At 39.8% G+C, this 24621-nt stretch overlaps 1 protein-coding gene across 3 annotated transcripts; it reads right to left on the bottom strand.

The window, feature by feature from the left end:
* Positions 1-399: 399 nt before the first annotated feature.
* On the bottom strand, positions 400-16858 carry LOC121241188 (vacuolar protein sorting-associated protein 41 homolog). Of its 3 annotated transcripts, XM_041138858.1 has the most exons (20): positions 16498-16858; positions 15522-15791; positions 15247-15426; positions 14776-15036; positions 7807-7939; positions 7627-7717; positions 6782-6884; positions 5536-5639; positions 5371-5464; positions 5122-5277; positions 4950-5012; positions 4695-4760; positions 4324-4524; positions 2643-2720; positions 2333-2452; positions 2160-2240; positions 1963-2048; positions 1287-1368; positions 1018-1196; positions 400-900 (listed from the first exon to the last, which is right to left on the bottom strand). In XM_041138858.1, exons 1-20 carry the CDS (start codon positions 16780-16782, stop codon positions 756-758), a joined length of 2778 nt encoding a protein of 925 aa, XP_040994792.1. In that variant the 5' UTR covers positions 16783-16858; the 3' UTR covers positions 400-755. The 3 variants fall into 3 exon arrangements, with proteins under 3 accessions (XP_040994792.1, XP_040994790.1, XP_040994793.1); XM_041138856.1 differs by having other exon boundaries at positions 400-1196; XM_041138859.1 differs by having other exon boundaries at positions 400-1196; positions 15522-15684.
* Between the last annotated feature and the right edge of the window lie 7763 nt (positions 16859-24621).

Below are 24621 nucleotides of genomic sequence, written 5' to 3'. Positions count from 1 at the left end.
CAATCAGCAGCCATGCAACCCATGTTGCCTCTAGGGTGGCAGATCTCTAAAGGGGTTCCACTCAGATGACCTCGATTATTTTTTTTTTTTTTTTACTTTATTTAATTTCTTTTGGTTTGTAGGTTTTTTACTTTTAAATTTCTTTTATTTGATTGTGGCACGTGGTGCATTTTTATTGGAGGTGATGTAACTTACGAGCTGCATGACGAGATTTCATTAGTACGTCTAACAAATATGTAATGCAAGGAATCAAATGACCGAAGTTGAGAGAAATAATTAAGAAGTTAAATTTTTTTTTTTTTAAAGTCATTGTATAATCTATCTAAAGGGCAAACCACATTGACTATCTTTAGTATTTAATCCATGTATTGATCCAATCGCACAAATCTCAATAACATATATTTCAACAAACTCTTATTAAAACTGCTCATTTTTCCTACTAACTTTCACAAAACACAACAAAAAATACATCGGTTTTTTCTTCCATAATTCTAAAAATTTTCATACCAATCAAACAACCCAATAGTTCCAAATCTCTTTCAGCAACCAACGCCTTCTGTAGTTCTACTGATGCAAACCATGGCATATATTAAGACAAGTCTGTAAAAAATGGACCCTTTCCCTTATGAATATATGACTATGATACAAGAATCACAATTGACGAACGACAGAACACATATGCACACAAAATTAATTGAAATATTAGAGACATGCAGATGACCTACATAAGCAAGCCCATAAACGCCCCAGTAAACTCAACCAGCAGCTGTAGTACATAAGATACAGCGCAAGCGATGTGCATCCGACTGGGAACCGTCATCATCGTCACCATCATCTACATCACCAGTATCGTATTCATATTCTACAACAGGCTCCCGGTAGGTGGCTCCAGACCCTTTCCTACCACTAACATTGTAGGCAGAATCCATAAGGCAAGTCATGTGATAAGCATGACAGCAAAAGAAAGCGATGACCGACACATTTTGTATAGAGAATGGATCAAAACACATGCAGCACCTTGCACCACCCTTAGTCTTAGACTTAACCTCCAAGGTTCTCACATTTGATGATCTCACAGATGCCTGAGAAGCCATACTGTAGTTCCTCTTTGCTCGTGCTTCATCTTCTTCATTGCTCAAGTAAATCCCATGTATTGCCTCTTTGTAATACTTAACCAAAAGGTTGACACTATCAGCCTGTTTCACAACCACAGTAAAATGCCGGGCATTTTATATGTTGTCCTTCTAAAATAAAATGCAATAGTGGTATGTGAAGCACAGGAGTACCTTGAGGATATCATTGCAACCATGTCTAAGAGATGTTTCAGTCCTATAATCAGTAATGATCTTGACCAGCCGATCTCTAAGCCTGAATGAAGCAAGAAAACGAGAGAAATTACATACAATTCCCTTGATTAAGGACTTATGCCTCTTTTGGTTACGCAGTTCAAATAAGATAAGATGAGATGTTTTGTTGAAAGTTAAGTAAAATATTGTTATAATATAAATTTTTAATATTATTTTTTTTTTTTTAGATTTGAAAAAGTTGAATTTTTTATTATATTTTGTGTGGGAGTTTGAAAAAGTTATAATGATTATATGAGATGAGATGAGATGATTTGATTTTGTGTAACCAAACCGGCCCTTAACGCTTCAGAACATCTGTCTCACTAATGTTCATCAAAAGTTACAGGATGCAAAACATCAAATTCCAGTCTATTTGGGTCTGTATAAAGTGTACACCTTACTTAAACTTCTTCGCCATCAAGAAGAAAAAGTGAAGAAAGGTTATACTAATAACATCACTGATGGCATCTTCAAAATATTGAGCTTCTACTACCACCAAGATATATATTTATCATTCAGTTCATCAAGAAAAACTAAAGTTCCAATAGTTATGATGCAAGAGCAAGATTTCTTTTGAGATCGGGAAGAAATTCAGCATCATTCTAATCACACTAACCGAGGTATCTCCAAGCCATTGGGAACCATATTTACAATATAGAGAGGATCAAGACTTCCAACTGTGTGCTCCAACAACATACCCACCTGGTAATGAGCGAGAGCAATTTTAGAAGAACTTCCAAGAGACAAACAAAGAAATATTCAACTAAATGTTCGCACCTACTTTTAAGCCACATGAATATGTTCGATACATACCATTTCAGGTTTGTGAAGACATTGCTTTATTAATTCTTCCCAAAGGTCGTCATCATGCTGCATAGTCACAAACTCCACAGCCTGCGCACAATGATAATGCTTGTCTCCTCACACCACCAAAATTCAGAATCAACCAAAATGCAAATAACAATGCCATACAATATGAAAAGTACCTCCTCTATATCCCCTAAATTATTTATAATGACAGCAAGAGCTTGTTTAGAATTTCCCATTCTTCCAAGGATGAAGACTTGCTCCCATAGAAGATCTCTTCTGATGCAAATTTCATATGCCTGAAATTTGAATTTAAGAGTTTATTAACTATATACATAAGATTTCAAACTGACCATCTGATGGACACCAAGGTGGACCAAGTCTTAAAGATCTTTTACAAGTTTCAGATGGGGCAATCACAAGATCGAGAGCTAAGAAGTGGGTTTCAAGGAATTCCATTCCCATGGATTCAAATCTCCATCTTCATACCTTTTCAAGTGTATAATGTTGACTACTACGAAGAAAAGGAAGTAGCATCTTTGGATCAAAATCTGCATAGAGCTCCACCTATCACAGTAAAATATATAGGACAAATCTTCAGACAACCCAAGTGTTTAATGGCATCAAAAGTTGCAACAACCATGCAACATGGTAAGAAAGATAAAAGATAAGTTATGAAAGAAGCTTTAAGAATGGCCATAAGAGATGCATGGTACCAATGCAGTTAAAGGTGGATGTGCAAGCCACGGACCTAAGCATGGTCCACCATGATATGTTATGATAAGTTAAGTGGTTCTCCTTGTGGCCACAAGCAATGGAACCGGTGCACAACCCTGCACACATGGGTTAAAGTGTGCTGGCCATTAAAGAAAGAGAAAGACAAGTTTAATGAGTTATGCATAGTACATGTTACATGTTTATGATAGTATTGAGTATTGAATATTTCACTCATTTTCTTTCTTTGTTTTTATGTTTTTAAAATGTCCAGGTAAAGAAGATAGTGCTGACAGCTAGGTATTGATCATGTGTCAAGGGATTTTAAGACAGTTAATGAGTGTCTTTTATCATTAAAATATCAGTTTTAAATTTTGTTGCTATGAGACTACATTTTTGTTATTTTTTTGGGAATTTATTTTCAATAAAGTATTTTTATTATGTTCGGTCTCTTACCGAGCACAGTTACAAAAGTATGTAATACTCCTAACCTATGGGAAGGGGGTGTTACACGCGGACTCATTATTATGGGATGCTAATGTATAAAAAGAAAAATGAGGTGAATCTATGGATCATTTATTATTTCATTGTGAGGTGGCATGGGCTTTATGGGGTGAGATTTTTAACAAGAATGGAATTACATGGGTGATGCCTAGGAGGGTGGTGTATCTTCTTGCTTGTTAAAGTGGTCTGCAGGGCAGCCCCCAATTGCTGCCGCCTAGAAAATGATTCCTCTATGTCCCGTGTGGTACATTTGGCTTGAAAGGAACGGCTAGAGTTATTAGAATAAATCAAGAGAAGGCTATCCACAAGCAGCAAGAGCCACCTCAGCCAAGTTAGAATATTCCAGAATTGGTTCCCTCCAGAATAAGTCTGTTGTAACAAACTTTTATTCTCTTTTTGTACTGCCTGCTGTGCTCGTGCCTTGTACTGCCTGCTGTGCTCGTGCCTATATAACAATACACTGAGGCACTGTATATTTTATCAATGAAATGAATATTCAGAAACTTTGTCTCCTTCTGTTATGGTATCTGGGAACACCTTGGAAAAACTTCAATGTTTCTTTTCCACACTTTTCCTTTGAGCCTCAGCTATTGTTTTTAAAGGGCTCATTTTCATGAGTTTCTTGTATCCATCTCTAGCTCCTAACTACTAACTAGGTGTTCTCAATCGTATACTTCTTGTGCACTTGGACTATGCTTACTTGATTTGATAAATGTTTATTTTACTTATAAAAAAAAGTTATATTCAAACATGAACACATCCTATCTGTAACTAAAGTAAATAGCTTTTAACCTAATTGATAAGAATGCAGTCATGTATTTTTTTTTTTTATCAGTAAGAATGCACTCGTGTATAAACATGAAAGCATTATCTATTACTAATTTAAAATATTAGTATCTTCACTGGGAAACACAGAGAGCAAAGCAAAACATGTTTCAGCATTTCTCAATACCTGCATATCATGAAAATCCTTTCCAGCATGTGGATTTACTTCAAATAAAGAATGGAGATACAGGTGCAGGAAATATCTGTGATCACACTTATTGCTGGCATTCAGAAGTTGAGAAACAACATCAGATGGAGTAATCAAGTCCTTATTTTGGATCAATAACAGAACTGCATGCTTGCAATCTATCATCACAAGTTGCAAGACCTACATTGGCATATGTAAATAAAGGTAGTCAGAAATCTTACAATGACATGAGAATGAGAATGGAACGGAAGCAAGTGTGACAAATAGGAAAAAGGGAAGATTTTGCAGAATATATTTTGCCAACACCAGATATCATGTACAAGGCTCAGTTGAGTTCAAAAGTGGCATACCTTTTCCCGAATTGCATGATGCAAGTTGTATTTTTCAATGTAGTCAAACACTTCTGGCTTCATAAGCTGAGAATTACACCCAAAATAAAAAGAATAAATAAATAAATAGAACAACGTGGACAAATTTTTTTGAACACAAACAGAGACAGGACACATGATTTTCCAAAGCATTTAACATAAAAGTTCCATCTTAATGCTAAACTTTGGTGTTCTCTGTTTTTGCATTAATCTTCCGTGTGCAGCAGTAACACTTACATCAGCATAGATTAAAAGAGCTTTCTCGTATTGCCCATCTATTACATACAATTGTGCTAGTGCCTGCCAGAGAAAAGGAATGCATAAATAATATGGTGAGATAAAAAAAAAAAATATGCATATGGGACCACTAAATTTTAACAAGCGAGAATGTATGTATGTGCTGACATACCCGTTTAAGTGCATCAGTCATGGATGAAGTAGTAAGCTGTGTTTCTATGGCAGCAATAACAGGCAATGCAGAATAAATCACATGTGGCCAAGATTTGACAGTTGACAAAAGATCCTCATGGAAAGAAGAATTTGTAGCCAAAGCTACAAGAGCAACCTGTAGCACAAAAAGCAACAAGAGGCCTTGAATCCCAAGTTGGAACAAAAGATATTTTAAGATATTTAGGCACAATATTTTTTCCTAACAGACCTCATAAGCAGTATCACGTAGTTTTGGGTTTTCTGTTGGTATATATGGAACCAACACGGGAAGCTGACGGAGATGAGCAAAGTGGAAAACCCATCTGAGGAAAGCAGCCATGCCAGATATTTAGAAGAATAGGACAAGGAGCAATAATTATAAGGCAGACAGTACCTTTCCCATGCCGAAGCAGATCCTTGCAACAATTTGGGACACAAAGATGCAGCTTCAGCATACTTCCTTTCCACAATCAAATGGTCAAGGTATCTTGATCCAACCTGCACAATATGGTGCCAACAGTGATCAAACTATGCTATAGAGTATTTATGAAAAGCAAAAGACTGTAAGGTAATCAACTAAAAAAATGCTACTATATCATTATGCAAAAAAAAAATGTAGACCAGTCACGTGAGCATAGAGTATCACTGTATTTCCATTTTCCAAGGTGCTTTCCTAATGTAAATTTATCTCTGATATAATCCCCGTTTGGATACAAAAGTATTCTCAAGTATTCTCAAATATTTCCTTTCCAAACATCACTCAAACACAAAACATTTTCAATTTCAAATATTCAACTTTTTCACCTAATCATTACAACTTTCCAAACTCCCAAACAAAATACAAAAAACAATACAAATCTTTCAAATTTCAAAACAAAAATAATATTAAAAAATTATATTCAAACAATTTTTTAACTTTATAATATTTTTACAAATCCATTTCACTACTATATACAAATCCAAATGGGCCGTAAATTGCAGCACTGATAAACTAGAGCGAATCTATTTGTGACATGTACGTTTTAACCAAAAGCAGTATCCTATGATTACTTATAAAAAAAAGTAGTATCCTATGATTCAATATGGGTGTAATCCAACAATCTTAATTCAGTGAGGAAAAGGAAAATGGTATCAAATGTGGTGTATCATGCTATGTATTTACAAAGCAAACACAAGTAGGCGCTGTCTACAGACGCCCCAGATGAAAAAACAGAAGTAAAGAAAAAATACAATCTTCACTATCAAATGTGCCGAAAATGGGCCATAAGTATCCAAATGGGCCATAAATTGCAGCACTGATAAACTAGAGCGAATCTAATTTGTGACATATACGTTTTAACCAAAAGTAGTATCCTATGATTCAATATGGGTGTAATCCAACAATCTTAATTCAGTGAGGAAAAGGAAAATAGTATCAAATGTGGTGTATCATGCAATGTATTTACAAAGCAAACACAAGTAGGCACTGTCTACAGATGCCCCAGATGAAAAAACAGAAATAAAAAAAATACAATCTTCACTATCATCTCCAGTATTTAACACGTACAACAAAAACAAATGCTATATCTGCACACTCATGCATGTTTCATGTAAATGATATGAAACTGAATAAAATTAGAACCAGAACAAATTGAAAATACTTCATCGAGAAGTTCACTCCGTCCCTGACCAGCTTCAACAGCTGCCAAAGCTTTTTCATGCCACCCATGTTGAAGAAGCCATGCAATATGATCTTCGGCATCCCTAACCACAATAAATGCATTAAAGTTTTCAATATATATTATTGGAACACTTAATACGGACTGCTAGTCCCAAAAAAAATTTATTTTATGACAAGGAAATACTTTGTTGTATGGGATGATGGGATCTAAGGGGATTATGACAAGGAAATCCTGCGACAATGCAAACGCAATATGTCCTTTACCCGGTTAAACCCAGGACCCATGTTAAAACTCTACATCACATGAATCAGGTAAATCATCAATCTTCACCGATGGAGCGTGACCCCTAAATTTATTGAACCCAAGTTTCGAACATTAGACCTAGGGGGAGCATCCCCCAAGACTAAGGCGCTTACCACTTACTCAAGCCCCCTAGGGTTCAGTCCAAAAAATTAACATACAAAACATTTTATACACCAGGTAAAAAAACATTTTTTATCAACATGACCAAAAATCCTTAGAAAACTAAGGCTAAACGGTAACTTTGGCTTCATTAAAATTTAGCAAAACGGGTCAAATCCCATAAAAAGTTTACCAAAATAATTATTTGTCACTAATTAATATCATATCCCTAAATTGTGAATTCTATGATATTGATTGGACAAAGATAATGCATGTAGAAGTGTAAAAAAATTATATGATAATCAATCTAATTATCAATTAACTTTTTTCATGACTTTATAATGATCGCCAAATCAATACTAACATCACGCCTAATTCATACTGTTGCAATAAATTATGAAATAAGAAACAACCATAATAACCTCGGTTTTGCAATAACTACATCCTTTGGGGATACAACATAGTACAGTGGTTCATCACCTGCAGCCCACTGACCACCAGCATAGCTGCTACCTACATTGACAGAAAAAAAGCATAACTCCAGCTTAAATATTCATGATCTTATATGCATAAAAAAGAACTTCACTAACAAAGACATTAACCTGAGAAAGGTGCATGGGCTAGGGAATAATCCTTTGCCTTGTAATGCTCAAAGCCATGTACAGGTAGGGCATCTGTAGAAATCTCATCATTACTCCATGTTACTATACGCACTTCAGGTCTCTGTGCATTTCCCTGCTTGTAATTATATTTTCCCGGGTCAGAAACTTTTTTGTAAGTTTTCCATGGTGGAAATAATCAGGATAGATAGCACAAAATCAGGGTAAATAAAGAAGAAAGTTCAGATAAGAGAGAAAATAGTATTTAAAATATGCATATCTTCGAGCGAAGGCAACTTATAACATAAAATTGGAATCTACTCTTACTCGATGTTTTAAATTCTGTTCCGGTGATCATTCTAGTTTAAGCATTGGAACAAAATATTTCGATACTGGTGTGTTCCGGTTTACCATTTCGGGATTAGCTATATATGTATATGTATAAACTGATAATTAATAGAATAAATACATGTATATGTAAATGTGTATCGTGTGTGTGCGTGTGGAAGAATTGAAGATTTATAAAATGAATATACATTGAAAAATTTTTTTAAAAAAAATAAGGATATTGCAGTGAAAAATATTATTAAAAAATCACAAACTTGAGTTGAGACACACAAAATAAACAAAGAAAAAGAATAAAAGAGCCGAGAAATTATTAAAAAAATGAGATTTAGAAAAAGAGAGAATGAGGAAGGGACATACATAAAGTTCCAAAAAATTTAAATTATATAAATGCCTCTTAGATTTTAAAATTGCATAAATGTCACCTAGATTTAAATTTTACAAAAATGTCATCCAAACTCGAGAAAATTACAAAATTTTCATTAAAACGGTCCAAAATGGAATGTAGTCAAGAATGCAAATTCCGGCCAGAATTAGCCAAAATTGACCAAAATGACTAGAATAGGCCAGAACATACCAAAATTTGGAGTGAAATGGAACGGGGAGGTATAGTGTACCAGATACGACATCGGAATGGAAAACTCCAGCTAGAATGGCCTGAACGGAACAGAATTGAAAACTATGCTTTTATTACCATTTTATTAGGAAGAGCAAACAAATAGATGAGAAAGTAAAGCTTCTATCCCATGGAGAAAATATGACAAAAGCGGTACAAACATGTGCCTAAAGGTTACAACTCAAAATGTTAAACAAAGAACAGGTAATTTAAACAATTCAAGTAAAGAAAACACATCATATACTGTTACTGTAAAAATGAGAATTTTTTTTTTTTTGATAAGTAAGAGATAAACTTTATTGATGAGAATGAAATAGGCATGTACCAAGTACACAGAAAGTATACAATAGAACACCTAAATACATTCTAAGAGCGATGAACTAAGGATAAGAATTCATGAATATCATCCCCATTTAATACAATAGCTGAAAACCAAAGCAATAAAGTATGTAGAAAAAAATTCTTCAGCTCCACCATTGTTCGTTCCTTATCTTCAAAACAGCGCGCATTCCTTTCCGTCCAAATACACCACATGATACACAACGGAATCATTCTCCAAACTGCTGCCACTTGATGACTGCCCTGCAATTTTCTCCAACAACCCATCAAATCCACCACCCTCATAGGCATTACCCAAGCCACACCAACCCTTCGAAAAATCTCATCCCACAACCCCCTCGCTACGTCACAATGTAGTAAAAGATGATCTACAGATTCTCCATTCTTTTTACACATGTAACACCAATCCAACACTACACATCCTCTCTTCCTCAAGTTGTCCGTGGTCAAGATCTTCCCAAGGGCGGCATTCCAAACAAAGAAAGCAACTCTAGAGGGCACTCGAGACCTCCAAATGTTCCTCCAAGGGAATGGGGTGTGATCCTGTGTAATCAAGATTTTATAATATGCATTTACTGTGCATTTCTTGTGATCCTGAAACCTCCATTTCAAGCTATCATGTTGTGCCATAGTAGTCCCTAAGGAGTGTAGCAAACTGAAAAAGTTTGAAACCATAGATAATTCCTAATCATGAATATCCCTATTAAACAGAATATTCCACTGATGCGAACCATGAGCAGATAACCGCACATCCGCCACTGAAGCCTCCTTATTAACTGCAATATGATATAAAGCCGGAAACACCCTTTCCAATGCATGATCACCACACCACACGTCCTGCCAAAAACTGATTCAGTTGCCCTCACCTGCGACAAAGCGAATATGATTTACAAAACTTGTCCACCCCTTCCTTATAAACTTCCATAGCCCCACTCCATGTCCCCCTCTCACTTCTTTGGAACACCAACCACCCCAAGCAACACCATATCTAGCATCTATAGTTTCCTTCCACAAAGATCCCCTTCCAAATGATATCTCCAAAGCCATTTCCCCAATAATGCTTTATTAAAAGTTCTCAAATTACAAACACCCAACCCCCCATTCACAACTGGGGCACATACTGTCTTCCAATTAACCAAATGAAATTTCTTCTCCTCCCCTATGCCTCCCCATAAAAAAGCCTTAAAAAGTTTCTCAATCCTATTCACCACCCCTGCAGGCATAGGAAAGAGAGATAAAAAATAAGTGGGAAGATTAGTGAGGGTGCTCTTGATAAGAGTGAGACGACCCCCTTTCAATAAATACACCATTTTCCATCCAGCCAACCTTTTATCTATCTTCTCTACCACCCCATCCCATATTGCTCTACTCTTGAAAGTTGCACCTAACGAATGCCCAAATATTTCATTGGGAAAAAGGACACCCTGCAATCCAAAAGACTTGCTAGACTGTGTATATTAGGAACCACACCCACCAGAACCATCTCAGACTTGCCAAAGATGACCTTAAGCCCTGACATTGCTTCAAAACAAAGTAATAATGCACGTAAAGTTTGGACCTGACTCCTATCCGCTTCACAAAAAAATAGAGTGTCATCTGCGAAAAGGAGATATGAAATGATACAAGGGCTACCAGAGCCATTTCCCACCTGAAAACCAGATAAAAAACCCCCACCAACAGTAGCCTACACCATCCTACTCAACGTCTCCATAACTATGACAAAAGAAAGAGGAGATAACGGATCACCCTGTCACAAACCCCTCGAGCTATCAAAAAAACCAGCAGGAGTGCCATTAACTAGCACTGAAAAACGGGCCGTTGAAATGCAATGACGCATCCAAGAAATCCACCTATCTCCAAAACCACACCTCTTAAGCAAATACAAAAGGAATTTCCAGTTCACATGATCATAAGCCTTCTCCATGTCTAGCTTGCAAAGAATACCTGGACTTCCCTCCTGCAATCTAGCATCTAGGCTCTCATTTGCAATGAGCACCGAATCAAATATATGTCTCCCTCGAATAAAAGCATTCTGAGGCTTGGAAATAATATTTTCCAACACTGGACTAAGCCGGTTAGCAAAAACCTTTGAAACAATCTTATAAACACTGCTAACCAAACTTATTGGACGAAAATCCTCAATACTCAAAGCCCCATGTTTCTTGGAAATGAGAGCAATAAAAGTCGCGTTAAGTGATTTTTCAAACTTTTGAAAAGCGTGAAATTCATTGAACACCCGCAAGACATCACCTTTCACCACATCCCAACAAGTTTGAAAGAAACCCATTGAGAAACCATCCAGACCCGGCTCTTTGTCCTTGGCCATACCAGAGATGACCTTGAAAATCTCATCTTCAACAAAAAGTCTCTCCAAGACACTCACAAGTTGCGGATCAATTGCCTCAAATGGTAAGTCATCAAGCTTCGGCCATCAAGTTACCAATTCGGTAAGAAGAGTCTCATAATAATGTGCAATATGACTTTCTAGTTCAGCGGGAGAGGATAGCACCTGAGTACCTGAATGAAGCGACTCGATCGCATTCTTACGTCGATGAGAATTAGCCATTTTGTGAAAGAACTTCGTACACCTATCACCCTCTTTCAACCAAAGGGCTCTAGATTTTTGGCGCCATGATGTCTCCTCTGACAACAAAACCCTTTCCAACTCTGCCACAACCATGGCTTTCCTCAATAACTCCTCCTCAGAAGCGCCTCCCAATAATTCCTTACCCTCTTAACTCCTGCAATATCTCCAACAAAGTGGACTTTTGATTGTCAGTGTGATCAAAAACTTCTAAGTTCCACTTCTTCAGATCTTGTTTTAGAGCCTTCAGCTTACCTGCAAGAATGAAACTCGGAGTGCCACTAAACTGGTACGATGCCCACCAAGTACTCACCAACTCTACAAACCCGTTCACTTTAAGCCACATATTCTCAAACTTGAAATACTGGCAACCCCCGTGAATGCCCCCACAATCTAAGAGAATGGGAAAATGGTCTAAACTGACTCGAGCTAACCTTTTTTGACTTACTTCTGGATAGTAGGCTTCCCATAACGGCGAGACAAGGAATCTATCCAATTTCGACCAAGCACGGCCGTTAGACCATGTGTACTCACCACCCACCAAGGGAAGGCCCATAAGGTCCATATCAAAGATGAACTCAAAGAATTCCGCCATGGTCAGAGTGTGCCGATGATGCCCCGAACGTTCACTAGAAAACCGAGTAATGTTAAAATCACCTCCCATACACCACGGCACATCCCATAAAGAGTATATTCCCGCCAACTCCTCCCACAAGCGTCGCCTATCTTTATCCATGTTGGGACCATAGGATCCTGCAAAAGCCCAATCCCACCCATCGCTCACATTTTTGAATAACACCGAAACCGAAAACTCACCAACACACTCCTCAATCACCTCAACCACTCTTTTATCCCACATTAATAACACTCCACCTGATGCTCCCTGTGAGGCCAAATAGGACCAACCCACATACAAACATCCCCATATACTACGCACAAACCTTCTCTCCATAAAACCCAACTTTGTTTCTTGCAAACATATCACATCACCCTTCCACAACCTCAATAAAGCTTTGATACAAAGACGTTTATTGCTATCATTGAGACCCCGTACATTCCATGATACAATCTTAGGCTTCATTAAAACTTAACTTTCCCCTCCCTTTCGGTCTAACCCTTCCGCTACTCCCATCCTTAACATCATAATTGATGGAGCATGTTAAACGTTTAAGTTCCCTATCTTGTTTTGTAGCTGATTTCAAACGACTAGCTTCAATAGCCACAAGAAGGGCCATAAATTGTTCCTCATAACCTCCAAAAGAGACCCCAAAGATATTTTGTAACTCCTCTACCTTTTTAAAAATCCAATTTGACGAGCAACTCGCATAATCAGAACTGGGAGGGAGTGTACGCAGGGGAGTAAGAGCCCCTCCTCACCAACACTGTTATTGGGAATCAAAATCAGTTCCGAGCCACCCAAAATTATTTGGTTCACCACTTGAGACCATATTATTAAGAGTAATGTCATCCCCAGAAAATATCCCACCAAGAATACTCAACTCCATTGGTGAGGAACCACATGGATATTCAGACTGCACCTGCACAGCCTCACCCCGAAATGAAATCCCACTTTCCAACGAAACAGATTGCACCTGCACAGCCTCAGAGCCTTCGACCACCATGCACGGCTCAGAATGCCCATTCTCCACAAACATCCCTAGTGATGAGGACGCGAAAGCAGTTCTCAAACTCCCCTGCACTCAGCTCCACCAAAATCTCCCCCTCTAAATCGTCCCGTCGAAGCACCTTTACCGGCTCACCAAGGTGGTCGATGGAGGTCATCGGCAATTTATGTGCCGGTAGGGTTGCCGGTAATGTGCTTATCGACGCCACAGGAGCTTGCCGCAGTTCCTAGTCCGATATCTCGGACCCGAAAGCCTTCCCCGAAACATCTGTTGCCACTGCCCTCCAGGCCTTCTTAGGGCCTGAGGCCTAACCCGTACCATGGCCCAACGCATGACCCGTAGAACAAGGCCCACTCTTACGGCCCACAATATCCTTCAACTCAGCCTTGCCCTTAACGCAGCGTTTTAAGTAACTGATTTCGTCTAACACGATGCCCACTTTCTCCTCCAAGCCAACTAACATCCTCAAGACACTTTCCTCATTTAACCCCAACAATCTGCTGTCTTCTCCACCATACCTCTGCACATCCTCAGAACTGATTGCGTCTGGCACCACGTCTCTCACAGTACGAGGCGGTACCTTCTTCAACACCTCACTGTACGACCTTGCTCCTCCTGCCCACGACGATGGAGCACCTCCCTATCCTCTGTTCTTCTTTGCAAAAACTGTCTGGGATGTGCTCGAAACAGAGGATGAACAAAGCTCCATTAAAGTATCTCCAAAGTTCCTCCACCCCTCCCCTTCCTCCCTTCCGGAATCACAAGCAAACCTCTCCTCTTATCACGACCAAATTCTGAGAGGGAGATGAAACTGCCATTGAGATTACGTCCCTTCCTCACTATTAACATAGAGTCTCCTTTTCTACGAGTTCGCAAAAACTCATGAGAACCCAGTGTTACTGCACATCCTTCACCATAGAACCCAGCCAACCCAGTGTTTCAAAATCCACTGAAATATATTTCACTACACGGCGACTACTTTCTATAATCCTCCACCACCTTGCGTTCTCCTTTCTGAACTCAAAAAGCTTCTAGTCAATGAACACCTCATTACACAACCCCATCTAAACCAACCCACAAACAATACAACCCTAATGTTTCAGTGATACGCTAATCCCCTCAAGAAAGAAAAGCCATTAACGAATCACTACCAACAGTAAGGAAAAAGCCACAACAAAAACTGAAACTGTACGGAGAGAAAATATAGTAGAGAGAGAAACTATTGAGCATGCCAAAAAAAAAATGAGAATTTAAGATTACTAAATTAGTAAAGAAAACAGTAGAAGTTATAAAAAAACATCACAGTGGCCCAGATTCAGCATAAACTTTCTTCTGTTAAATTGATGCTTTATCTTCAAGAAACAAATAAATAAAAGATTTGGAGCGTGAATTTCAAGTCTCAAGCTGAAATGTCAAATAGGGGAACACTGATGTATTTCAAAAGAAGGCAAGGGATAAAGTACCTGCCGTGGTGGAATGGTGCTAGTAAATTCCTTCTCCCCATTTACTTCCCCAGGAATATATGCTAGAACAACCAAAGAGTCACCAAAAGGAGCTATTCCTGAGATGAAATGGCTGGTTTGGAAAGATGCCACAATATCCACCTGGTTCATACTTGACATCGCAACATGTTTATATGTCCCATTCATTGCTCTATGCTGATTTGTTCTTATGGATGCAATTTTAACAGATGATCCCCAGCCAATGACCAAGAGAGTGTCATCCTGAACTTGTCATTGACAAAATACATATTTTAAGATAGAAAATAAATATATATATATATATGTATGTATTTTGCAGACATATACATTCCCACTTATTCGCGTATGTGTGTATTGTTGTAGCTGCTTAGACAATTACTGCAAGCCTGTAACAACTGCACTGGCTTGCATTAAGCATATCCCAGTACAGAGGCCAGCTAATCTTTGACTAACCTGCCAAACCAAGTGAGGAACCAAAAGCTCAGGATGTGTGCTTCCTCTTGGTCTTTCAATAAATGTTATACGCTGATCATCTGCAGTGTCATAAACTTTCACTCCCGCATCATTAGCCCAAGCAATGAGACTTGTTCTCCACTTCACTGCATGAATTGGACCTTCACCAGAATGCAAGACCTGGAAAACAATTTTTTTTTTTTTTTTGTTGTTTCAAGAAACCAAAATGTAAAATTCATTTTTCACTTTTCATTAGCCAGTAGACTGGTACAAACCTGGTCACGATAGCCAAACCATTTCTTGGCATTATAATATAAAAGACCTGCTAGCCCACCAGCCACAAATCTTCTTGACGTTTTTCCCACATAATCTGGATCCAGAGCAATAGCCTTCATTGGGCGATGATACTCAAACTTCATTTTCTCATCGGTGAAAAGGTTGTTTATTACAACAGACCCATCATCAGAACAGCTTCCTAAATATTCACCTTCTATGTCAAAGCTAAGGTCATTGACAGCAGCAGTATGAACATGGAATTCCTTAATCTGAAAAGAAGAACAGCTGCATATTTCAAACCTAAAGCATGTGATTTTGAATTGAAGTAACCTATTGCAATCATCTATCAGCTGCAGCCAGAATAAAAAGTGTGGTTCATTCAACCCACTAGCCTCAAATCTATGATGATAGTCTCCGAGCCCCTCCATATGATTAGCTGGCAGAAAACATTTGAGATGATAATACTAGGAAAATGTCATATTCTTTTGACAGCCCAATGATAGTGTAAAGTACATTACATAATTGGTTTCAATTTCACAAATTTAAGAAAGATAATGCATATGGTACCACAGGATGAACTTAGATTACGGGAAAATATTCCACTATAAAATATTCCACCTCTCCTCAGTATATGCCTAAAAGAAATGGCAGCTCCATTTCCGCTTTAAGTAACTTTCTAGCAAAGGCCATGTGGAAGTCTCGTTAGACGGTAATAAGAAACTCCCGCAGAACAAGTACCGTAGTTCTCATAAAAAGCCATTAACATTTAACTAGGTCTACATGGTGAGGAATGACTTAATGACCAGTTATCCAGGAGAAGAACAAAACTCGAGATCTAACGAGCTCCAAATTTAATCGACGAAAGATTCGAAATTTCCCAAAATTCAAAAACTTGAGCTAATTTCAGTTTTTAACGACGAAAAGAAACTACAAACTCAGCGAAAAACAAACACGATGTAAAATCTCATGGCTGACCTGGTTCCCAAGAAAATCGAGGATGTGAACGGTGCCACCATGGGTCCCGAGCGCGATCATGCGCTCCGCGACCGCGATACACGACGCCGCATCGCTTGCCAGCAGGACCGGTATGCTGCCCCCTATTCTCTGGTACTTGAGCCTCGGCTCTTCTTCTTGTTCTTCTTCTTCTTCGCCGTCGTCGCCTCCTTCTTCTTCGTCTTCCTCTTCTCTCTCATCGTCTCCGTCGACGACATTCTCCGAGGGTATCGGAGCCATTTGTAAAGCTGTTCTTGGCGGCCTCATCTTCGAGAGAATAATGGAGAAACAGAGCTGGGGTTGGGTTTGGTTTGGTTTGGGTTTTTTTTTTTTTTTTTCTTTTTAATTACAATCAGTTGGCGGGTTATAGTTGGTCAGTCTCCACTTATTTATTTGCAAGACGACAAAGGGGGAAGTTTGCTGACTAAATGACGCCCTCGTGGGCTGCCACCTGTACTGTTTCCTTTTAGTTGGGGGACCCCGCGTCGTTACGTTATCAGCATATAGTTTGCCCCGTTGCACCTTAATATCACTATCACTGTATTTTGTTTACTATGGCCGGTGATATTGTCGTTGTCATTAGTGCAATGATCTTATAAATATTTGTCTTAAATGTTTTTTTATAATTTAAAAAAAATAAATGTAATAGGTTCATATAACCAAATGGTAAAAATGATTAAATCTATTAAAAATATGCTTAAATTGAGAAAATGTTTTAGAAATGTTTTTATTTGAATTTAACATGTTGGGGGACCTATTGAAAATATGAAGGAATATAACTATTTTGAAAGATTTTTTAATGTTTTATAAATGTTATTTTTATTTATTTTTATTTCAAAAATATGGGTGACATGTTTTATGATTGAGAATATTCCAATGTATTATCTTTTGACTAGAAAAAGAGAGAGAATTTAAATCCAAGAAATAATTTAATCATAAAAGAATTTTATATACATAAATTTATAAATTGATATGCTTTGATGTGGTATATTAGATTGTAAAATTAGTTTTATTATAAAATAGATCTAAAAGATCACATAAAATTACGTCAATTTACAAATTTAATTTTGTAAAATCTCTTTGTGAAATTAACACTTCTCTTTCAATACATAATCTTAAAATTGTAATCCTAACATGAGACATTTTCACATTTTCCCCTTGACTGATCTCTTAGTTTATGTAGATGGAAACTGCTACTAGAACCGACATTTCTAAGTTTCCAATAGAGGATTTGTACCAATAAGTGCAAAATGCACTTATTTATTTATTTATTTTTCTTTCAATCATTTTTTATGTATCTTTAAATATTTTTAAAAAAATAAAAATAAATAAATTCATTAATAGTCATTTCCTTAATCATTAAGTAAAAAAAATCGATTCATTAATAGTCACTTTCTTAATCAGGTACATGATTGTTAATGTCGTGTTTCGCACACTTTTGAGCTAAAATCTGACAACTCAAGTCTTCAAAAACGAGCTTGCAAAAGGTAGAAAAGACTGCAGCTGTGAGAGGCCTAGGGGTCAGGTAACCTCTGATACCAAAGTTAGTAAATATTCTTGAAAATTTACAAATAAATTAAGGAGTTTAGGGATCAGAGAGATATTCTCATACTTAAGATATGTTATTTATACCATATGTCTAGGGGCAAACCGTGCCTACTCTATGAAGTCTATGTTCCCTGTACTGTTTCTTGTGTCAGAACCTTTAAATGCGGTGTGACTCTTACAACAACATCATTAATGTGGCGTGCTGCCCGGGTGGTGGAGTCATTAATGCGACATGGTTCTCTGACCTCTTTCTCTCAGTCTGTCTCACCTTTGGTCCGTTCATACCTTCTCTGTTAGCAAATCAATAGCTCCCCGTATATCATGCCTGCTACACAGGCGGGTACTTGAGGACTGAACACTACTGAAAGTCCTTAGATCGACGAGTCTCATCCCCTACATCACCACTCTTCCTACAGGTTGTGTTCATAATAGCTTTCCTGTGGGTCGGATTATGGACTATTTACCTTGGGCTGGGTTTTTTATCTTGCTTTTCTTTTATGCTTAGGCTTCTTAGGCTTGGTTGTGTGTGTGTGGGGGGGGGGGGGGGGGGGGGGGGGGGGGGTGGAATCCCCTTACAGTTACCCAGCTAATTCTCACAGGACGAGTATGGTGGGAATTCTTTCACTATCCAACCCCGCCTTGCTACTAAGGTCAAGATCCTTATTATGTTGCTCTGAAGCCCGGGAAGGCTCCTGCTGACTGGCATTTCTAGCCGCGTTTCTATCTTCCTTGATTGGCTTACCTTTTCATAACGTCTTTTCAAGTTCATTATTGAGGGGGTGTCAAGCGGCTTTCCATGTCAGCGTCGCTTCATAGATTGTATTCCTTCTGTTGCCATGATGTTGTAAGAGCCTAACCGTCACTTTCTCCTTATATAACATGGGATATGAGCGTGGTTTCCGCCCACTATGCTGTGATTACCCCGTTATTTTAGTTCTTTTGATTTTTCTTTCCTCTGACTAATCTTCTTTGCTACTCTAAGCGGTGATGACCTCTGAAAAATCTGCTCAACCCAATGTTTCCTGTGGGGGCTCCGCTGATACTGAGTCATTATTTGGGGGCAGCGGATGGCACTCTACTACCACTAAATTGACGTTGGCCTCCTTGGCTCTCACTTACCAAGTATCGGAGTCTACTTCCTTCGAAGTTCCTGGCCCTAATGAGGGTGTCGTTGATGCATAGGTTCATTCCACTAGGGTGGCCCTATACCCTTCCATGTTTGCGTGTGGCCTGAAGCCGCCATTTCCTCACCCCGTTCGTGACGCCTAGGTTTGGCTCCTTCCCAACTGCACCCGAATGCTTGGAGATTGCTGATATGCTGCAGCATTATCTAGCAGTGTACTTTGCTAGAATCCTTCCCAGATAAAGCGAACCTCACTGGTCGCGAGTTTCTTCTTACTCATAAAGTGCTACTGCAAAAAGGGAATGTATGTAGTTTCAAAGCGATACAAGCTCTAGTCACCCTGGAGCCGAGGTATCACAAAATGAGGGACTGGTCTCCCAAGTTCTTCTTCGTGTCTAGCCACAGATGAGAGTTTCCGGTAGGCCACGTGAACCGCTGGGAGTTCCTCATACGAACAAACTAGGGAAAGATTCCAAAAGACAAGGTTGTGCGTCCGTCAGCCACCCCTTACGAAGTGTGATGTATCGCGATTGTACGAGAATGGGTGCAGAATAATCCTGGTAGCGTTTCTTCTGAAACCCTTCTTTTCGAGGAGAGTTTATGGGGGCCTCTACCTCCTCTTGGACATTTTCCCTCCGATGACAGGTCGGTCGCCACCTAACCCCAAGTTGCTCCATCTCGAAAGCGTTCCTCGGCCCTTCCTCCACTGGACAAGGGGAAGAAAATCCGCCGAAAGAGTGCCCGAGCCTAGGATAGGCCTCCTCTTGGGGCCCAGGACCCCTTATTGCAGGGATCGACTACCTTGGAGGCCAGCCATTACATTACTGTGGCGATTCCAGCGCCGGTGCCTGCAGACGAACCGACGAGCAATCTTCTTGTTGCGCCCTTATCGGTGGTTTCTGTTGAAGCTTCCGGGGGTGAGGTCGAGATGGACATCCTTATCCAGAGTGTTTTCGCGACCACCACTCTTGACGAAGGACATCATTCTTCATCATGGATCTCACCTCCTTCTTCATCTCGTTCAGCCGTTGACAGTCATTCTTTTAAGGCTACCGATGAGGTAGCGACGGCTACTTCTAGCAATCGCGTGGAGGTAGAGAATCTTATAAGAGGTAGGTCCCCTCCAGATGTTGCAATCTGCGGGGGTTCGAAGGGTCCAGCTTCGGACCCTTTCGTCCAGGCCACACACCTAGAGAAGGGGATTCCTTTCCGAATATCCTAGCCGACGAAGGTCCGAGGAGTCCGATCATCAACCCACTTGTCCATGTTGAGTTTCCTGAGGAGGGTAGTTCTGCAGATGTTACAGTCGCGAGGGTCTGCATGACGAACCATACACCCAAGCCGAGTACCCAGCTGGGGGTGATTCTCTTCCCGTTGTTGCAATCGGCCCTAATCCGGGGGTTTGAGCAGAGATCCGCTTGTTCCCCCTGAAGTCTCTACGGAATTGCATGAATCCAAAGGCCCAACTGAAGCTCTTCCTTCTTTGTCTCAACTAGTCACAAAGAGGAGTCGAGAGGAGGCCATTAGTCGGGTCGTCGAATGCTTGTCTGGCTTTTTCCACGAGGTTCGACTGTTTCTTTCCTGTCTTCTTCTTCTTCCCTTCCTTTTTTTATCACTCTCTTTTCTCTCTCTTTTTTTTAACCTTTCCTTTTTGTCGCAAGGTACTTCTCAGCTAGCAACTTTTATTGTGGATGATCAGGAGGCAGTCGTTCAGGAGAACTTGAATCATGCTCACGGCGAAAGGGAGGAGAAGGGGTTGTTGAAGTGCGAGCTAGAAAGGGCAAAACTTGACCTAGCGAACAAGTGCAAAAGAGCAAGGAAGTTGAAGCGTCGCCGAAGGAAACACAAGCAGAAATCGCAGGAGAAGAAAGTGCAATTGGAGCGGCTTAACCAAAGTCTTCAGGATGCCACCCTCTCCCTATAAGGCCAGCTGAAATGGTTCCCTAGACTTCGTGACGAAGTGTGGGGACGTGGGGTCGTCGAGGGCTGCAGGTCAATGCAGGCATTTCTTCTGGAGAGTTTGGAGCTGCGTTCGAGATCTTTCACCAAGTACATTCAGAGGCTTGTGTTTGCATATTCCCACTAGTGAGGCGACCTTTCAAAGGAAAGAGATGCCGATGCTTTCTCTGATCCGATTGTTCCCACACTGATCATTGTAGAGCCGGCCTATCCTGCTTCTATCGCCACTTAGGTCGATGTCCCTGGTGCAAAGATTTAAATATTTTTTTGTTCCATTATACTTTTCTTCTCCCTTTTTTTTTTATATGTACCCACACTTCGTCGCCCACTTATATATGTATTGACTGGTATACATACCTTGTTTTTTTATGTCTTTTCTTTACTTTTTCTTTGCTTTGGTGGCCGGTCTGGGGGAATTATAGTGAAGGGATAGGGCTCTTATCCACCCTGCCGGCCAGTAGCGTTGTGCTTTTTTTAACGTGTTGTACTTTGCTGTTTTGAAAGACCGTGCCCAGCCTAGCTTTCTTCATTATATGCTGTTATTATTGTTATTTAGGTAGTTGCGGCCCGTGGCTGGGTTCTAAGATGCTCGGCCCACCCTGCTGACATTCGGTTTAATCCTTTCGACCCCTCTAGCCGTTAGCCTTTTGTTCATGCCATTTCTGCCTATATTTAATATTGGCTTCTTTCCTCCACATTTCCCGCTATGCTCTGTGCAGGTCTCTGGGTTCTGAAAGCGGCCGCAGACTGTCAAGTTGATCTATCTTGTCGACTATTCGACGCCCCTTCCTGGCAGATGTTCCTTTCTCTGTGCAGACTTGGGGTCCCTCAAGCCAGGTATTGGGCTGAGGCCTAGTCGGCTTTAAATAGTGGGAAAATCCCTTACACTTAAGTATTGGGGAAAATCCCTTACAATTACCCTATCAATTCCTCTTGGACTAGTCCAAGAGGAATTCTTTCTTCATTCCTTAACCCTTCGCTTTGCTAGATCTCTCGGCCCTCTTCGCTGTGTGACAAGCGATCGTCCACTTTACACCCACGTGGCAATTGTGGCATTAGTTACGTTTTTGCATTGAATGGTGCCCCTTCGATTTATGCGTCAGCATATATACTGCAGCCGTTGCGATAATCGAGGAATTCTAGTACTTTGGGGGGACACGTGGTGATACGTGGAGTTATGGCACCTTAGGAGGTCAAACGCCAACCCCACCAATATAAGGACCCTCATCCACGTTGGGAAACCCATTATACTCGCTGTCTTTTTTTCCTTCATTCTGTGACTCTTGCTCCGCTGCTTGAGTTCTTAGTTCTTTGTCTTTCTTCGCTTTTCTTCCGAAGTTCATTTGCATTTCCTTCTATCTTTCATGGCTCTGAAGAAATCTTCACGCCCTAGTGGGCGAAGAGTCCTCTGGCAGTGCTCAGGTCACTACTGGTCATGGCGGTTCCACCCTGGACGATTTTGTAGGGTGGAACCGCCAATTCTCCGTTATTGAGGTCTCGAACCCTTTGTTCTCGTTCTTGCCCTTTTGCTTATTGTGACTTTGAAACCATTTTCCACAACCGACAGGCGGTTTCAGGCGTCTCCTAGGTGATGATCATCTCCACATGACTCAATTAGTTGCCTCATTATGTCCCTGGAGATCTCTGCTTGCCATATCGGGCTTGGTTGCAGTGGTGAATGGCCTTAGTCCAGTAAGCGATTCTCTTATCACTGATCACTATTGATGGTTGTTTGCCCGCCTATTCCGGTCATCTTGGTCCTGACTCATTTCTCTCAATCTTCCCATTCTCTCTTACTCCAATCTTCGAGCCAGGGAGCAGTGTCGTTTCTGCTGCTCTGCATATTTTCTCTTCCCTTGTAAGGAGAAGCAGTCTTCGGTATTGTGTGAGGTGGACTGATCGTACGTGCAATAGTGGCATGTTGTCCCTCGATCGTCTTCCTTATGAATTCCCCGGCCGGTCATATCATGGTCCGGGTACATTTGTCGGGACTTCTTCCCGCCGCTTTTCTTGGGAGCCCTTCTCTCATTTTTCATGAAACTTGGCCTTGGTTGGGACCTTCGCCCTCTTCTCGGTGCACTCCATTTTCTTCCTTTGTGGCTCCGTCATTGCTCGGAAAGTATCCTTCGCGTTGATAAAGTTATCGGTCTGGTCTATAAACTCTCGCAGTGTCGCAGGAGTCCTTCTGGCCAGCTCCACCATAAACTAAGATCGTGGCCAGACCCCTCCCAGGAGCACCACCAAAGTTATCTTCTCATCTTGGTCGTCGGTAGTCATGCGCTCTTTGTTGAACCGAGATAGGTATGACTTCAGGCTTTCATCCTCTATTTGTTTGATGGTGAAGAGATATGCAGTTGGGCGCCACCTCCTACTACTGGACATGAACTAGGTTAAGAACAATTTGGCCAGTTCGCCGAAGTTGTCCACCGATCTAGGTGCTAGTGACCTGAACCATGTATGTGAAATGCCCTAGAAGCTACTTCCCTGGGGAAGCCATGCAGCATCATGTGAGTTTTGAAAGTTTCTAGGTGCTCAAGGGGGTCCCTTCCTCCATCATATACTTCCATAGTAGGGACTCAAAACTTTGGTGGTAAATAAAGGTGTGACAAAAAACCAGTGAATCGATAAACTGAACCGAACCCGATCGAATCGGTGGGTTGGGTTCAGTACTGAATTTGATTCGGTCAGGTATCGATTTTATTTTTCTTAAAACCGGTCAAAATCGGTCCAGTTCCTTTTTTTTCTAAAGCCGAACTGGACCGAACCGGACCGGTTCATATATATTATAATTTTTTATATTGTATATAATTTTTATATATAATATATAATTATATATATAATAGCTTTGTATTATATGATAAATTACTAATTAATATAATATTAAATTTTAAAATATTGTATCACTATAATCTATTGTATTAATAGTTATATTAATAGTATACAGTGCGTATTAATAGTTATACTAATATTATATTACTATATATTATGATATACTATAATATATCACTACATTATATATTATAATATATCATTATAGTCTATAATATAATATCTCACTATAGTCTATAATACAATTATAATATATATTATAATATACTATAATATATTATCATTATAGTATTATATACTATAATATTCTATATATAATATAGTATATAATATATTAAAACCGAATCAGACCGGATCTGGTAAAACCGGAAGTACCAGTTTAGGGGGGTAATCGGTGCTTAATCAGTTATTGAAAATGTAAAACCAGTATATACCGGTTCGGTCCCAAATTTTGTCCAAAACCGGACCAAACCGGACTCGTTACACATCTAGTGGTAAAGGCACCGCCATTACTTCTTTAGTATAGGGTAGACCCGTGCTTGTGAGCAACTGGTCTACTGTCGACGACGTACCTACCTTCCTTGTTATCTCCTCGTATTTTCCTTTGAGGCTGTGGAGCTCGTCCTGCTTATTCTTCTACTCTTCTT

This window comes from Juglans microcarpa x Juglans regia, chromosome 7S (assembly GCF_004785595.1).
Source record: "Juglans microcarpa x Juglans regia isolate MS1-56 chromosome 7S, Jm3101_v1.0, whole genome shotgun sequence".
In the NCBI taxonomy this organism is placed as follows: domain Eukaryota; kingdom Viridiplantae; phylum Streptophyta; class Magnoliopsida; order Fagales; family Juglandaceae; genus Juglans; species Juglans microcarpa x Juglans regia.
The sequence above is the reverse complement of the archived record's forward strand: the minus strand, read 5'-3'. Positions and strand labels throughout refer to the sequence as shown.